This window comes from Neoarius graeffei, chromosome 9 (assembly GCF_027579695.1).
Source record: "Neoarius graeffei isolate fNeoGra1 chromosome 9, fNeoGra1.pri, whole genome shotgun sequence".
Lineage (NCBI taxonomy): Eukaryota > Metazoa > Chordata > Actinopteri > Siluriformes > Ariidae > Neoarius > Neoarius graeffei.
In genome coordinates, this window is record NC_083577.1 from 60,299,638 (window position 1) to 60,318,210 (window position 18,573).

Sequence of the window (18,573 nt, forward strand, 5' to 3'; positions counted from 1 at the left end):
CATGTCTGTAGATGATGTGTATCAATTTTGGTGACATTCCTATGAACAGTCTAGGAGGAGTTGCGCCGTCTTCGTGGCCATGCATTTCGCACAAAAGTGAAATTACCTCACTTCCTGTTGGGCGTGGCTAATGCATTGGCATTACATTTTTGTCCGGCTTAGTGAGATACATATGCGTACCAAATGGCATGCCACTCCTACAAACTACATGGCAACCAGGCACCTTAAAGCGGGAGGCCAAAATCACAACGAGTTAGGGGGCGCTATAGAGGCCCTGAGGCCCGGCTGGATCTGGGCTTTTGGTTCTCAGTAGCGGTGGCAGTCTAAGAAAAAGGAGCCAAATTTCGTGCGTTGTCGACCATGGCAAGCGCCCCAATAAGGGTCTTGAAAAGAGTTTGCTTGCCAAGTTTGACAAATCAGAAGCTGCAATATCATTTCCGCCATAACCAGCACCCCCAGGGGCGAAAGTGCACAAAATTTGGCGGACATGTCAGGTGAGCTATGAAGAGTTTGCGTATGAAGTTTGATGACAATTGAGTAAATAGAAGATGAGATATAGATTTGTGAAGAATAAATTTTTTGGTTTTTCCCATGTCAGAAGGTGGCGCTATGCTGTACATGAGCGATTATGAGTTGGAAAAATAAGTGTCTACAACAGGAACGCACTATCACAAGGTAGTGGTGTGAAGGAAAAGCATTATGGAATTATTTACCAAAAACCCGTTTTGGAGCAATTGCGTCGGCCAAAAACAGCGCCCCCCATGGACGAAAATTCCCAAAATGCGGTATACATGACATGGGAGGTAGTAAGAGGGTGGCCGTGAAGTTTGACCAAATTTGAGGAAAGATTGGATTTTTTGCCCAAAAATAGCGCCCCCAGTGGCGAAATATCACAGAAATTGGGTAACATGTCAGAAGCCCAATGAGTGATTTGCGTGTGAAGTATGAGCAGTTTTGAGCAATTAGAAGATTTGTCATGAATTTTTTAGCATGTAAAATTTTGAAGTGAAAATTGATTGACGTATAACTTCTGAACGTTTTATCCTACGTGAAACGTATTTAGTAACTTTTGTCAGCCATGTCTGTAGATGATGTGTATCAATTTTGGTGACATTCCCATGAACGGTCTAGGAGGAGTTGCGCCGTCTTCGTGGCCATGCATTTCGCACAAAAGTAAAATTACCTCACTTCCTGTTGGGCGTGGCTATGCATTCATAGAACTTTTTTTGTTCGTGTCAGTAAGATACATATGTGAACCAAATTTCGTTCCTCTACGACAAACTATATGGCAACCAGGAGCCTTCGAAAAAAGGCAAAATTTTCAAGGCGTTCGGGGGCGCTATAGAGGCCCAGAGCCCCGCCCAGATCTGGGGTTTTGGATCAGAGTAGCGTAGGGGATGCCGATAAAATGATCCAAAATATGCGCGTTTTCGTCCACAGGAAGTGCCCCAAAAAAGGCCGAACAGCGACCGCGACTAAGGAATAATAATAATAATAATAATAATTAAAGCCGCAAGCGGCCTTGACGGGCCCTCGCGCCAGCGGCCAGTGGGGGCGGGGGCATGCGTCCCCGCGAAATACCGTAAAGAGTCTGCTTGCCAAGTTTGACCAATCAGAAGCTGCAATATCATTTGTGCCATAACCAGCACCCCCAGGGGTGAAAGTGCACAAAATTTGGCGGATATGTCAGGAGAGCTATGAAGAGTTTGCGTATGAAGTTTGATGACAATTGAGTAAATAGAAGATGAGAGATAGATTTTTGAAGAATAAATTTTTTGGTTTTTCCCATGTCAGAAGGTGGCGCTATGCTGTACATGAGCGATTATGAGTTGGAGAAATAAGTGTCTACAACAGCAACGCACTATCACAAGGTAGTGGTGTGAAGGAAAAGCATTATGGAATTATTTACCAAAAACCCGTTTTGGAGAAATTGCGTCGGCCAAAAACAGCGCCCCCCATGGACGAAAATTCCCAAAATGTGGTATACATGACATGGGAGGTAGTAAGAGGGTGGCCGTGAAGTTTGACCAAATTTGAGGAAAGATTGGATTGTTTGCCCAAAAATAGCGCCCCCAGTGGCGAAATATCACAGAAAATGGGGAACATGTCAGAAGCCCAATGAGGGATTTGCGTGTGAAGTATGAGCAGTTTTGAGCAATTAGAAGATTTGTTATGAATTTTTAAGCATGTAAAATTTTGCATTAAAAATTGATTGACGTATAACTTCTGAGCGGTTCAAGCTACGTGAAACTTATTTAGTAACTTTTGTCAGCCATGTCTGTAGAAGATGTGTATCAATTTTGGTGACATTCCTATGAACAGTCTAGGAGGAGTTGCGCCGTCTTCGTGGCCATGCATTTCGCACAAAAGTGAAATTACCTCACTTCCTGTTGGGCGTGGCTAATGCATTGGCATTACATTTTTGTCCGGCTTAGTGAGATACATATGCGTACCAAATGGCACGCCACTCCTACAAACTACATGGCAACCAGGCACCTTAAAGCGGGAGGCCAAAATCACAACGAGTTAGGGGGCGCTATAGAGGCCCTGAGGCCCGGCTGGATCTGGGCTTTTGGTTCTCAGTAGCGGTGGCAGTCTAAGAAAAAGGAGCCAAATTTCGTGCGTTGTCGACCATGGCAAGCGCCCCAACAAGGGTCTTGAAAAGAGTTTGCTTGCCAAGTTTGACAAATCAGAAGCTGCAATATCATTTCCGCCATAACCAGCACCCCCAGGGGCGAAAGTGCACAAAATTTGGCGGACATGTCAGGTGAGCTATGAAGAGTTTGCGTATGAAGTTTGATGACAATTGAGTAAATAGAAGATGAGATATAGATTTTTGAAGAATAAATTTTTTGGTTTTTCCCATGTCAGAAGGTGGCGCTATGCTGTACATGAGCGATTATGAGTTGGAAAAATAAGTGTCCACAACAGGAACGCACTATCACAAGGTAGTGGTGTGAAGGAAAAGCATTATGGAATTATTTACCAAAAACCCGTTTTGGAGCAATTGCGTCGGCCAAAAACAGCGCCCCCCATGGACGAAAATTCCCAAAATGCGGTGTACATGACATGGGAGGTAGTAAGAGGGTGGCCGTGAAGTTTGACCAAATTTGAGGAAAGATTGGAATTTTTGCCCAAAAATAGCGCCCCCAGTGGCGAAATATCACAGAAATTGGGTAACATGTCAGAAGCCCAATGAGTTATTTGCGTGTGAAGTATGAGCAGTTTTGAGCAATTAGAAGATTTGTTATGAATTTTTTAGCATGTAAAATTTTGAAGTGAAAATTGATTGACGTATAACTTCTGAACGTTTTATCCTACGTGAAACGTATTTAGTAACTTTTGTCAGCCATGTCTGTAGATGATGTGTATCAATTTTGGTGACATTCCCATGAACGGTCTAGGAGGAGTTGCGCCGTCTTCGTGGCCATGCATTTCGCACAAAAGTAAAATTACCTCACTTCCTGTTGGGCGTGGCTATGCATTCATAGAACGGTTTTTGTTCGTCTCAGTAAGATACATATGTGAACCAAATTTCGTTCCTCTACGACAAACTATATGGCAACCAGGAGCCTTCGAAAAAAGGCAAAATTTTCAAGGCGTTAGGGGGCGCTATAGAGGCCCAGAGCCCCGCCCAGATCTGGGGTTTTGGATCTGAGTAGCGTAGGGGATGCCGATAAAATGATCCAAAATATGCGCGTTTTCGTCCACAGGAAGTGCCCCAAAAAAGGCCGAACAGCGACCGCGACTAAGGAATAATAATAATAATAATAAGAATAATAATAATAATAATAATAATTAAAGCCGCAAGCGGCCTTGACGGGCCCTCGCGCCAGCGGCCAGGGGGGGCGGGGGCATGCGTCCCCGCGAAATACCGTAAAGAGTCTGCTTGCCAAGTTTGACCAATCAGAAGCTGCAATATCATTTGTGCCATAACCAGCACCCCCAGGGGTGAAAGTGCACAAAATTTGGCGGATATGTCAGGAGAGCTATGAAGAGTTTGCGTATGAAGTTTGATGACAATTGAGTAAATAGAAGATGAGAGATAGATTTTTGAAGAATAAATTTTTTGGTTTTTCCCATGTCAGAAGGTGGCGCTATGCTGTACATGAGCGATTATGAGTTGGAGAAATAAGTGTCTACAACAGCAACGCACTATCACAAGGTAGTGGTGTGAAGGAAAAGCATTATGGAGTTATTTACCAAAAACCCGTTTTGGAGAAATTGCGTCGGCCAAAAACAGCGCCCCCCATGGACGAAAATTCCCAAAATGTGGTATACATGACATGGGCGGTAGTAAGAGGGTGGCCGTGAAGTTTGACCAAATTTGAGGAAAGATTGGATTGTTTGCCCAAAAATAGCGCCCCCAGTGGCGAAATATCACAGAAAATGGGGAACATGTCAGAAGCCCAATGAGGGATTTGCGTGTGAAGTATGAGCAGTTTTGAGCAATTAGAAGATTTGTTATGAATTTTTAAGCATGTAAAATTTTGCATTAAAAATTGATTGACGTATAACTTCTGAGCGGTTTAAGCTACGTGAAACTTATTTAGTAACTTTTGTCAGCCATGTCTGTAGATGATGTGTATCAATTTTGGTGACATTCCTATGAACAGTCTAGGAGGAGTTGCGCCGTCTTCGTGGCCATGCATTTCGCACAAAAGTGAAATTACCTCACTTCCTGTTGGGCGTGGCTAATGCATTGGCATTACATTTTTGTCCGGCTTAGTGAGATACATATGCGTACCAAATGGCATGCCACTCCTACAAACTACATGGCAACCAGGCACCTTAAAGCGGGAGGCCAAAATCACAACGAGTTAGGGGGCGCTATAGAGGCCCTGAGGCCCGGCTGGATCTGGGCTTTTGGTTCCCAGTAGCGGTGGCAGTCTAAGAAAAAGGAGCCAAATTTCGTGCGTTGTCGACCATGGCAAGCGCCCCAATAAGGGTCTTGAAAAGAGTTTGCTTGCCAAGTTTGACAAATCAGAAGCTGCAATATCATTTCCGCCATAACCAGCACCCCCAGGGGCGAAAGTGCACAAAATTTGGCGGACATGTCAGGTGAGCTATGAAGAGTTTGCGTATGAAGTTTGATGACAATTGAGTAAATAGAAGATGAGATATAGATTTTTGAAGAATAAATTTTTTGGTTTTTCCCATGTCAGAAGGTGGCGCTATGCTGTACATGAGCGATTATGAGTTGGAAAAATAAGTGTCTACAACAGGAACGCACTATCACAAGGTAGTGGTGTGAAGGAAAAGCATTATGGAATTATTTACCAAAAACCCGTTTTGGAGCAAGTGCGTCGGCCAAAAACAGCGCCCCCCATGGACGAAAATTCCCAAAATGCGGTATACATGACATGGGAGGTAGTAAGAGGGTGGCCGTGAAGTTTGACCAAATTTGAGGAAAGATTGGATTTTTTGCCCAAAAATAGCGCCCCCAGTGGCGAAATATCACAGAAATTGGGTAACATGTCAGAAGCCCAATGAGTGATTTGCGTGTGAAGTATGAGCAGTTTTGAGCAATTAGAAGATTTGTTATGAATTTTTTAGCATGTAAAATTTTGAAGTGAAAATTGATTGACGTATAACTTCTGAACGTTTTATCCTACGTGAAACGTATTTAGTAACTTTTGTCAGCCATGTCTGTAGATGATGTGTATCAATTTTGGTGACATTCCCATGAACGGTCTAGGAGGAGTTGCGCCGTCTTCGTGGCCATGCATTTCGCACAAAAGTAAAATTACCTCACTTCCTGTTGGGCGTGGCTATGCATTCATAGAACTTTTTTTGTTCGTGTCAGTAAGATACATATGTGAACCAAATTTCGTTCCTCTACGACAAACTATATGGCAACCAGGAGCCTTCGAAAAAAGGCAAAATTTTCAAGGCGTTAGGGGGCGCTATAGAGGCCCAGAGCCCCGCCCAGATCTGGGGTTTTGGATCTGAGTAGCGTAGGGGATGCCGATAAAATGATCCAAAATATGCGCGTTTTCGTCCACAGGAAGTGCCCCAAAAAAGGCCGAACAGCGACCGCGACTAAGGAATAATAAGTCGGCCAAAAACAGCGCCCCCCATGGACGAAAATTCCCAAAATGTGGTATACATGACATGGGCGGTAGTAAGAGGGTGGCCGTGAAGTTTGACCAAATTTGAGGAAAGATTGGATTGTTTGCCCAAAAATAGCGCCCCCAGTGGCGAAATATCACAGAAAATGGGGAACATGTCAGAAGCCCAATGAGGGATTTGCGTGTGAAGTATGAGCAGTTTTGAGCAATTAGAAGATTTGTTATGAATTTTTAAGCATGTAAAATTTTGCATTAAAAATTGATTGACGTATAACTTCTGAGCGGTTTAAGCTACGTGAAACTTATTTAGTAACTTTTGTCAGCCATGTCTGTAGATGATGTATATCAATTTTGGTGACATTCCTATGAACAGTCTAGGAGGAGTTGCGCCGTCTTCGTGGCCATGCATTTCGCACAAAAGTGAAATTACCTCACTTCCTGTTGGGCGTGGCTAATGCATTGGCATTACATTTTTGTCCGGCTTAGTGAGATACATATGCGTACCAAATGGCATGCCACTCCTACAAACTACATGGCAACCAGGCACCTTAAAGCGGGAGGCCAAAATCACAACGAGTTAGGGGGCGCTATAGAGGCCCTGAGGCCCGGCTGGATCTGGGCTTTTGGTTCCCAGTAGCGGTGGCAGTCTAAGAAAAAGGAGCCAAATTTCGTGCGTTGTCGACCATGGCAAGCGCCCCAATAAGGGTCTTGAAAAGAGTTTGCTTGCCAAGTTTGACAAATCAGAAGCTGCAATATCATTTCCGCCATAACCAGCACCCCCAGGGGCGAAAGTGCACAAAATTTGGCGGACATGTCAGGTGAGCTATGAAGAGTTTGCGTATGAAGTTTGATGACAATTGAGTAAATAGAAGATGAGATATAGATTTTTGAAGAATAAATTTTTTGGTTTTTCCCATGTCAGAAGGTGGCGCTATGCTGTACATGAGCGATTATGAGTTGGAAAAATAAGTGTCTACAACAGGAACGCACTATCACAAGGTAGTGGTGTGAAGGAAAAGCATTATGGAATTATTTACCAAAAACCCGTTTTGGAGCAAGTGCGTCGGCCAAAAACAGCGCCCCCCATGGACGAAAATTCCCAAAATGCGGTATACATGACATGGGAGGTAGTAAGAGGGTGGCCGTGAAGTTTGACCAAATTTGAGGAAAGATTGGATTTTTTGCCCAAAAATAGCGCCCCCAGTGGCGAAATATCACAGAAATTGGGTAACATGTCAGAAGCCCAATGAGTGATTTGCGTGTGAAGTATGAGCAGTTTTGAGCAATTAGAAGATTTGTTATGAATTTTTTAGCATGTAAAATTTTGAAGTGAAAATTGATTGACGTATAACTTCTGAACGTTTTATCCTACGTGAAACGTATTTAGTAACTTTTGTCAGCCATGTCTGTAGATGATGTGTATCAATTTTGGTGACATTCCCATGAACGGTCTAGGAGGAGTTGCGCCGTCTTCGTGGCCATGCATTTCGCACAAAAGTAAAATTACCTCACTTCCTGTTGGGCGTGGCTATGCATTCATAGAACTTTTTTTGTTCGTGTCAGTAAGATACATATGTGAACCAAATTTCGTTCCTCTACGACAAACTATATGGCAACCAGGAGCCTTCGAAAAAAGGCAAAATTTTCAAGGCGTTAGGGGGCGCTATAGAGGCCCAGAGCCCCGCCCAGATCTGGGGTTTTGGATCTGAGTAGCGTAGGGGATGCCGATAAAATGATCCAAAATATGCGCGTTTTCGTCCACAGGAAGTGCCCCAAAAAAGGCCGAACAGCGACCGCGACTAAGGAATAATAATAATAATAATAAGAATAATAATAATAATAATAATAATAATAATAAAAAACCGAACAAGATCAATAGGGCCTTCGCCCTATAGGGCTCGGGCCCTAATAATAAAAAACCGAACAAGATCAATAGGGCCTTCGCCCTATAGGGCTCGGGCCCTAATAAGAATAATAATAATAATAATAATAATAATAAAAAACCGAACAAGATCAATAGGGCCTTCGCCCTATAGGGCTCGGGCCCTAATTAGTGTCTATGCAATGCAATATTACTGTAACAATATATGCATGACAGTCATTTTCAATGAACATGGAGGTGTGCTGTCAGCTTTCCTTTCTGCAGAAATCCATTTCATGTGAGTGTGTGGATGCGGCATGAAAATGTAATGACGTTGCATGCTTCTCCCAGTCTTACTAATTCATCATGACAAATATGAGCCACTTATCTATAGAGAAAGAGAGAAAGTAGGAGATGGAGAGATGTATTGATGTAGATCAAAGTACAGTACAGTTGGAGACTGAAATGCTCATTTGAATCTATAACACTGGGATGTTGATATAGGCATCGACAGTGCTTATAGAGCTCTGCATGTACTCAGTAGTTCAGATAAGTTCAGATGATCACAGTGCTACTGTATTTAAACTTGTTCTTGGCCAGCTCGAGCATGACCTCGCACTGGTTGGAGGGTCTTACGGCATTAGCTTAGCCGTCTGAAAGTACTGCATCATATTTTAAACTAGTGCTGATTTTTGTTATTCTCAGGTGGGATTGGAAATTCAGTTTAAGGTAGTAAATATAGGTTTAGTGAGATTTTTATTTATTTATTTCTATTTTTGGTAGCATTGTTAGCCATCATTTTCCACACTAACCTAAAACAATACAAAAGTAATTTGTTTGCTTTGTATTTCATTTTCATTTACTTAGTTTCAGAGATAATTCCCATTTTTCTGATGACATCAAACTTACAAAATAACATTTAGAATATATATGGAATTATGTGGTAAACAAAAAAGTTTTTAAGAAAAGTTTCATATTTTAGATTCTTCAAAGTAACCACTGTTTACCTTGATATTGCTTTGCACACTATTGGCATTATCTTCACCAGCTTCATGAGGTAGTCACCTGGAATGATTTTCAATTAACAGGTATGCCTCATCAAAAGTTAATTAGTGCAATTTCTTGCCTTCTTCATGTGTTTGAGATCAAACAGTAAATAATAAATAATAAAAATACACAGGCGGCACGGTGGTGTAGTAGTTAACACTGTCGCTTCACAGCAAGAAGGTTCTGGGTTTGAATCCAGTGGCCAACAGGGGCCTTTCTGTGTGGAGTTTGCATGTTCTCCCTTTGTCTGCGTGGGTTTCCTCCGGGTGCGCCGGTTTCCCCCACAATCCAAAGACATGCAGGTTAGGTTAACTGGTGACTCTAAATTGAGCGTAGGTGTGAATGTGAGTGTGAATGGTTGTCTGTGTCTATGTGTCAGCCCTGTGATGACCTGGTGACTTGTCCAGGCTGTACCCCGCCTTTCGCCCGTAGTCAGCTGGGATAGGCTCCAGCTTGCCCGCGACCCTGTAGAATAGGATAAGCGGCGACAGATAATGGATGGATGGAAAAATACAGTAAATAGCCCTATTCTACAACTGTAGTAATCCATATTATGTCAAGAACCGCTCAGCTAAGTAAAGAGAAACAACATTCATTATTACTTTAAGACATGAAGTGTCTTTTAATTAATAAAAATAAAGAAAAAATATTGAATTCGAAGGTGTGTCCAAACTTGTGACTGGTACTGTGGATATAATGAATCCTTCTCTCAAAAGATTTTATTTTTATTTAGTTCATTTCAGAGATAATTCCTATTGTTGTTGTAGGTTTTATTTTTATTTATTTATTGTTATTGTTAATTTAATTTTAGCATTAATTTTATTAATTTCTTATAGTTTTAATTTTCAGTAACTATGAAAACTAAAACCATGAAAACTAAAAAAAAAACATATTTAGAATGGCCACCTCATGCTTTTCTTCCACTGTCTATGAATATTGCACTAAGTAATGCGTCACTCTTGGAGCTTTTGTTAAAGTACATGTAAAGACTTCCTCATTCAGAAATGTTTAAATAGGTACAGAGCTTCAGCTTGGTGGTCAGTATCTGCGACAGTACTATTCCACTGGACGCTGTCTTGTTACTTGCTGAGTGTTATTTCTTAACCTGACAGTACAGTGTTATACTGTAGTACAGAGGATATTCAGCTCAAAATACTCAAACACAGTCCATATTTTTTTACTAAGTCTCTCGTGTCCGTGGGGTTGTGACAGAAATGGAAATGCATCAGTTGACTTTTTTCTCTAAACCTGCTGGCTAGCATTGATGAATTCCTGAGCTCTAATTAGATGTGACATGTAGTGATTAATGCAGGACAAATTACACTCACTGTGGTTGTGGACAATTTGAAAACATAATGTCCTTGTTCAAAATGATCAGTAAAATGATGGATGATCAACATTTCCACAAACACAGAAATGCCATGATGTTAGTGAGAGTGACGAGACAGCAAGTACAATGGTGCTTGAAAGTTTTTGAACCCTTTATAATTTTCTATATTTCTGCATAAATATGACCTAAAACATCATCAGATTCTCACACAAGTCCTAAAAGTAGATCAAGAGAACCCAGTTAAACAAATGAGACAAAAATATTATACTTGGTCATTTATTTATTGAGGAAAATGATCCACTATTACAGTACATATCTGTGAGTGGCAAAAGTATGTGAACCTTTGCTTTCAGTATCTGGTGTGACCCCCTTGTGCAGCAATAACTGCAACTAAACGTTTACGGTAACTGTTGATCCGTCCTGCACACCGGCTTGGAGGAATTTTAGCCCATTCCTCCGTACAGAACAGCTTCAACTCTGGGTTGTTGGTGGGTTTCCTCACATGAACTGCTTGCTTCAGGTCCTTCCACAACATTTCGATTGGATTAAGGTCAGGACTTTGACTTGGCCTTTCCAAAACATTAACTTTATTCTTCTTTAACCATTCTTTGGTAGAACGACTTGTGTGCTTAGGGTCGTTGTCTTGCTGCATGACCCACCTTCTCTTGAGATTCAGTTCATGGACAGATGTCCTGACATTTTCTTTTAGAATTCGCTGGTATAATTCAGAATTCATTGGTCCATTAATGATGGCAAGCCATCCTGGCCCAGATGCAGCAAAACAGGCCCAAACCATAATACTACCACCACCATGTTTCACAGATGGGATAAGGTTCTTATGCTGGAATGCAGTGTTTTCCTTTCTCTAAACATAACGCTTCTCATTTAAACCAAAAAGTTCTATTTTGGGCTTATCCATCCACAAAACATTTTTCCAATAGCCTTCTGGCTTGTCCACGTGATGTTTAGTAAACTGCAGATGAGCAGCAATGTTCTTTTTGGAGAGCAGTGGCTTTCTCCTTGCAACCCTGCCATGCACACCATTGTTATTCAGTGTTCTCCTGACGGTGGACTCATGAACATTAACATTAGCCAATGTGAGAGAGGCCTTCGGTTGCTTAGAAGTTACCCTGGGGTCCTTTGTGAACTCATGAACTATTACACGCCTTGCTCTTGGAGTGATCTTTGTTGGTCGACCACTCCTGGGGAGGGTAACAATGATCTTGAATTTCCTCCATTTGTACATAATCTGTCTGACTGTGGATTGGTGGAGTCCAAACTCTTTAGAGATGGTTTTGTAACCTTTTCCAGCCTGATGAGCATCAACAATGCTTTTTCTGAGGTCCTCAGAAATCTCCTTTGTTCATGCCATGATACACTTCCACAAACATGTGTTGTGAAGATCAGACTTTGATAGATCCCTGTTTAAATAAAACAGGGTGCCCACTCACACCTGATTGTCATCCCATTGATTGAAAACACCTGACTCTAATTTCACCTTCAAATTAACTGCTAATCTTAGAGGTTCACATACTTTTGCCACTCACAGATATGTAATATTGGATCTGTGGGTGGTAAAAGAGAGCAACTGGACTTGCTTGAAGATTCTTGAAGACGTTTCACCTCTCATCCGAAAGGCTTCTTCAGTTCCTCAGCCTTTCGGATGACAGATGAAACGTCTTCAAGAATCTTCAAGCAAGTCCAGTTGCTCTCTTTTACCACCCACAGTTTACTATGACCTGGATGACTGAGAATCTTCACAGATATGTAATATTGGATCATTTTCCTTAATAAATACATGACCAAGTATAATATTTTTTGTCTCATTTGTTTAACTGGGCTCTCTTTATCTACTTTTAGGACTTGTGTGAAAATCTGATGATGTTTTAGGTCATATTTATGCAGAAATATAGAAAATTCTAAAGGGTTCACAAACTTTCAAGCACCACTGTAGAACACACTCTAAAAGGAAGGTGAGAAATTGTAAAATTATGAAAGCCTGACAAGCCCTTTGTTTAAATGATATCTGCTGAGTTGCAAACTAGAAAACACACAGTACAGTATAGTAGTTTTATAGCCCCAGATTCCTCTAGACTGCATACACACATGCATGCACACGCGTTCACTGGGTTAATGCTGCTTTCCATTTTTGCAGTGGGTATTTTTCTAAAGGTGTGTGGCACATCTGTGGTGCTATTGTTTATTCATGCAGTCGAGCCTTTGAAATGTGTTAAAATGCTTCCCACTCATTATAAAACTCCTGCCACCCATGGATTAGCACTTTGATGTCACCAATCCTGCTTCAAAGGCTGCTTTCAGTACCATTAATCAGAGTTTAGCCTCTGAAGACTCAGCCAGAGAAAACATTTGGACATCTTGTGCAGAAAGTTTTGAAACGCAGACTGCCATGCATGTGCTACACTGGGACTGCATATCCTGTAGAAACAGTGTTTTGTGTGTGTGTGTGTGTGTGTGAGAGAGAGAGAGAGAGAGAGAGAAAGGAAATATGAGGATGCTTTTCTGGGTAGTTTCCTGTATTGCTGTGTTTTGTGTCTGTTGTGTGATTTGCATTTTCGGTTCTAGTGTTTTAAGAGGTTTAAACGTCATCAGTGGAGATCTGTGTGTCTAAAGGTCCTTTAAATAATTGCTACTGTATCATAGAGAAGTAACCAAATACTGTACAAATGCAGTATTCAGATTGAACAGATAATGTGTTCTAAACAAATAAGAATACAGATATGAACAATAAGTGAATTATTATTATTTATTTATTTATTTATTTATTTATTTTTAATTGGTGATTTTTTTTTTCTTAGAAAGCTTGCCAAAAGGTTGTTTAATATGTTTGGATCCCAAAGGACAAAATAAAGAACTCTATGTAAATGCAAGGTTTTTACATTAATGTAGCTGAATTCTGGGATCAAACAACATAAATTCAGCCCAGTTTTGGCACAGTTTTGTTGTCTCCAAGAAATTTCCAGCTTTGGGCCCAAAAATGAATGTAAGCAATGATGAAAAGGCCTTGTAGTGTGTCCTAATCAAAGAAAAGAGTTGTGGCGTCTGGGCATCCCACAACACCCTGATGAAAAGTCTGGCATGTCAGAATTTTCTCGCCCAGTTTGACAATTTGTACAACATGTTCCTTGATAGCCATGTTCTCATAAGTTCTTGAGTCTCCTCCTCAATTACATGCAAGGATGTGAATGATGTTTGGTGAGAATATAATTATTATATTGAACGGTGATTGGTCAGGGTCAACTTTGTCATGTTCCCAGTCTTCTGACATGACAAGAATTTATGGCACTTTGATTGCCTTATCTGACATGGTAACCATCGTGAAAGACAAAAATATTGTGCGTTCTAATCCCGGCATTAAAGTACAGCTCACAGAAGCTCATAGGGAGGGTTGCCGTTTAATCAAAATTCTCACCCCAATTACAGCTCAAAAACTGCACAAAGACTAACAGAAGAACTTCATCTGAACGTCATAGAAGATTTTGCTAGTGTGTCCAGTTAACTTTTCTGATCTTTCTGGACTGCACCAAACCCCCAAACTGAAGAAAATCTCATGAAATATTATTAGATGGCTGTTGCGGTCGGTTGGAAATTGTGTTGGGAAGCGCATTGTTCCTTTTAAACAGTGAGCTTGCTTACTCATTACTCTCATTAGATTGAAAATTTCACAGAGCATCTGGTTCAAAGGCTGAATAACATTATGCTCTGCAAATTATTATTGTTTTCATTTGTGAATGAAAAATGATCATTGAAATGACATTTATGATGATTAAACAATTATAGCAGCCTTTTTGTTTTTTTTTTAAATATAAAGTGTTTTCCTGTGTTTCTTAGGCAGTTTCTTAATGATAAGATTCACATTAAAGAAAAATACTTTTGGTGCAAACCATCCACATTTGTGATTTAAATCCAAATATGTAAATGGATGTAAATATTTTGCATACAATACAAATACAGATAATGCATTGTGTTACATCTCTGCTGTATAGAGATGTATATTTTAAGTTGTGACTTAGACTGACCTTTATTATGCTGCATACTTTGTTTGTAAAAGATCCACTTTATAAGTGTTGCTATAAAAACTTACACAGGTCTATAACGTGGCAGTTGTTTTCTAGGTAACCTGGCCACCTCCAGAGCCAAAGTCACTGCAGCATCCCGATCTCTGCCTCCTCAGCTCCATGCGGGACGTACCAAGGTATGTACAAACACATCACATGTTACCCCACCTTTCTTCAGTTTACATGTAAAGGAATAAAACATGCTGGGACAGGTGTTATAGGAAAATAATTAATGATGGAATCATGTGATCAGGGTACCTTCCCAGAATTGACTATTTTCCTACAACCCCGATTCCAAAAAAGTTGGGACAAAGTACAAATTGTAAATAAAAAGGAATGCAATAATTTACAAATCTCAAAAACTGATATTGTATTCACAATAGAACATAGACAACATATCAAATGTCGAAAGTGAGACATTTTGAAATTTCATGCCAAATTTTGGCTCATTTGAAATTTCATGACAGCAACACATCTCAAAAAAGTTGGGACAGGGGCAATAAGAGGCTGGAAAAGTTAAAGGTACAAAAAAGGAACAGCTGGAGGACCAAATTGCAACTCATTAGGTCAATTGGCAATAGGTCATTAACATGACTGGGTATAAAAAGAGCATCTTGGAGTGGCAGCAGCTCTCAGAAGTAAAGATGGGAAGAGGATCACCAATCCCCCTAATTCTGTGCCGACAAATAGTGGAGCAATATCAGAAAGGAGTTCGACAGTGTAAAATTGCAAAGAGTTTGAACATATCATCATCTACAGTGCATAATATCATCAAAAGATTCAGAGAATCTGGAAGAATCTCTGTGCGTAAGGGTCAAGGCCGGAAAACCATACTGGGTGCCCGTGATCTTCGGGCCCTTAAACGGCACTGCATCGCATACAGGCATGCTTCTGTATTGGAAATCACAAAATGGGCTCAGGAATATTTCCAGAGAACATTATCTGTGAACACAATTCACCGTGCCATCCGCCGTTGCCAGCTAAAACTCTATAGTTCAAAGAAGAAGCCGTATCTAAACATGATCCAGAAGCGCAGACGTCTTCTCTGGGCCAAGGCTCATTTAAAATGGACTGTGGCAAAGTGGAAAACTGTTCTGTGGTCAGACGAATCAAAATTTGAAGTTCTTTATGGAAATCAGGGACGCCGTGTCATTCGGACTAAAGAGGAGAAGGACGACCCAAGTTGTTATCAGCGCTCAGTTCAGAAGCCTGCATCTCTGATGGTATGGGGTTGCATTAGTGCGTGTGGCATGGGCAGCTTACACATCTGGAAAGACACCATCAATGCTGAAAGATATATCCAGGTTCTAAAGCAACATATGCTCCCATCCAGACGATGTCTCTTTCAGGGAAGACCTTGCATTTTCCAACATGACAATGCCAAACCACATACTGCATCAATTACAGCATCATGGATGCATAGAAGAAGGGTCCGGGTACTGAACTGGCCAGTCTGCAGTCCAGATCTTTCACCCATAGAAAACATTTGGCGCATCATAAAACGGAAGATACTTCAAAAAAAGACCTAAGACAGTTGAGCAACTAGAATCCTACATTAGACAAGAATGGGTTAACATTCCTATCCCTAAACTTGCGCAACTTGTGTCCTCAGTCCCCAGACGTTTACAGACTGTTGTAAAGAGAAAAGGGGATGTCTCACAGTGGTAAACATGGCCTTGTCCCAACTTTTTTGAGCTGTGTTGTCATGAAATTTAAAATCACCTAATTTTTCTCTTTAAATGATACATTTTCTCAGTTTAAACATTTGATATGTCATCTATGTTCTATTCTGAATAAAATATGGAATTTTGAAACTTCCACATCATTGCATTCCATTTTTATTTATAATTTGTACTTTGTCCCAACTTTTTTGGAATCAGGGTTGTATATCTGAACATCCTGAAGTGATTTCTTTCTCTTATACCACAGTGATTTGCCAACATTTATTTAAAAAAAGGTGTCATTTTGTCTGTTTATAATTAATTTAATATTGTGGAAAGCATTATTTCCTTATAAACAGCCATTCTCTCATCAGCCTCTCTCTCTCTCTCTCTCTCTCTCTCTCTCTCTCCAAGTTCGGACAAAATGCAGCTTGTCAGATACAGTAACCGATAAACTGGAAGTCCTCTGTCCTGAACACTGCATTGTGTATAAAAGGATAGGTTTACCTCAGATCACTGATTTGGTCTTTCCTTCCAAACCTTTTCATATAGAAAAACTGTGTTTTTCTTTGTTAAATGTGTTTGGACTTGTAGGTTCATTATTAGGCTTGAATTACATGCAAATTCACCATATAGAGAATTAGTATTAGTAACTATAACATATTAGCAGGAGAGCATTGAACTGATGCTCTTTAAAGAAACCTGATAGTAACTCAACACCTTCTGACCAAATAGATGTGAAAATTCCATAGCGCTGTGGTATAAGTATGATTAACGATCACTGTAATGTTCTATTGCAGTGTTCTACTCTGTGTATGATATCAAGTTTACCTCCACACTTGTTTGATTTTCCTTTCTGATTCAGTAACAATTATAACTGTGATCACATATTATTTCTAACATATTAGGTGTGTCCAAAATTATTTTTAAAATGCTAAGTTTGTATTGTAAGACTAAAATGGCAGCAGAAAACACTGGGATGTGAGGGAGCAGTTTGTGGACAAATAAATTATTTATGCACTCACCGGTCACTTTAGTAGGAACTTGTTTTTGATTCTAAGATTCCTGTTCTTGGCTGGCAGGAGTGGAACCCAGTGTGGTCTTCTGCTGTTGCATGCTGAGATGCTTTTCTGCTCACCACAGCTGTAAAGAGTTGTTATGAGTTCCTATATCCTTCCTGGCAGCTCGAACCAATCTGGCCATTTTCCTCTGACCTCTCTTATCAAGGCGTTTCCACCCACAGAACTGTCGCTCACTCAATATTTTTTTTGTTGTTGTTTGCACCATTGTGTGTAAACTCTAGAGACTGTTGTGTGTGAAAACCCCCAGGAGAGCAGCAGTTTCTGAAATACTCAAACCAGTTCATCTGGCAACAGCACCCTTGCAGCAGTGAAAGTCACAGAGATCACAATTTTTCCCATTCTGATGTTTGAAGTGAACATTAACTGAAGCTCTTGATTTGTATCTGCATGATTTTATGCATTGTGCTGCTGTCAAGGGATCGGCTAATTAGATAACTGCATCAAACAGCAGGTGTATTGGTGTTCCTAATAAAGTGGCTGGTGAGTGTAATTTTTTTTTTTTTTACTTAACAGTTCATTTCAAGCAAGAAATAGTGGGTGCATTCACAGAATATTCATTCTGTTTTTCCAAGAGATAGCCTAATTTTATATCTGGTGTAACAGACGTTTAAGATTAGTGACTGTTAGCATGTGCTAGTAACCTGGCAACATAGTGACGTTTTATGGCTTTGAAGCCTGTCTCAGTCTGCTTCCTTATAGCTTTATAAACACTGCTTTATAACAGAACTGACTGAGTGACAGCATAGCAATGCATCGAGACACAGCTGCCTTCTGTTCTAGACACACCTAATATCTTCTTAATGTGAATATCACTATCTTAACCCCCCTGTATCTGGCCTCCATGTGAATACTTACTTTAACTCCTCATCTATCTGTTCTTTTTACCTCTGTTTCCAAATGCCCCTTTCTACTCTCAGTCTCCTAGATATCAGAAAAAGGTAAGATTGTTAAACCTTCGTTAAACCTTTCTGAATTTACCATCAGTGGGTGTTGGTTTCTGGGGTTCCTTTTTTTTTTAATCATAGTCAAGTCAAATTTATTTATACAACACTACAGCCATGCTGACCAAAATGCTTTACATTGTGCATAAAATAAAAGGCATAAAACCAACATACGCCACACATACACAGTTTATTTTGTGGTACAACATGCCTAGAATACTAATAGAAAGAGATGCATCAATTATAAAACTAGGAGGGCATCTGGAGAGTGTATACCTCCACCAAGCCACATATTAACATCAAAATCAAAGCACTTGAACCTGGGATAATACTAAAGCTGCACACCAAATTTCATCAAAATCCATTCACTACTTTTTGAGTTACATTGGGAACAGACCAAAAAAAAAAAATCCTGGATCTTCATACATACAGTATCTGGATCCTGGATCCACATCTGGATTTGCACCAAAATCTAATCAATTATTCCTTCGTCCATGGCCCACC

The 18,573-nt window shown here is 40.4% G+C and overlaps 1 protein-coding gene across 1 annotated transcript in view; it reads left to right on the forward strand.

Annotated features, from left to right (window-relative positions):
- The window catches only part of myo3b (myosin IIIB), a 122,231-nt gene that overhangs the window by 42,785 nt on the left and 60,873 nt on the right, over positions 1-18,573 (forward strand). Inside the window, exon 14 of the mRNA XM_060930568.1 lies at positions 14,443-14,522. Within this exon, the coding sequence (XP_060786551.1) occupies positions 14,443-14,522 (80 nt within the window). The remainder of the gene's footprint in view (positions 1-14,442; positions 14,523-18,573) is intronic.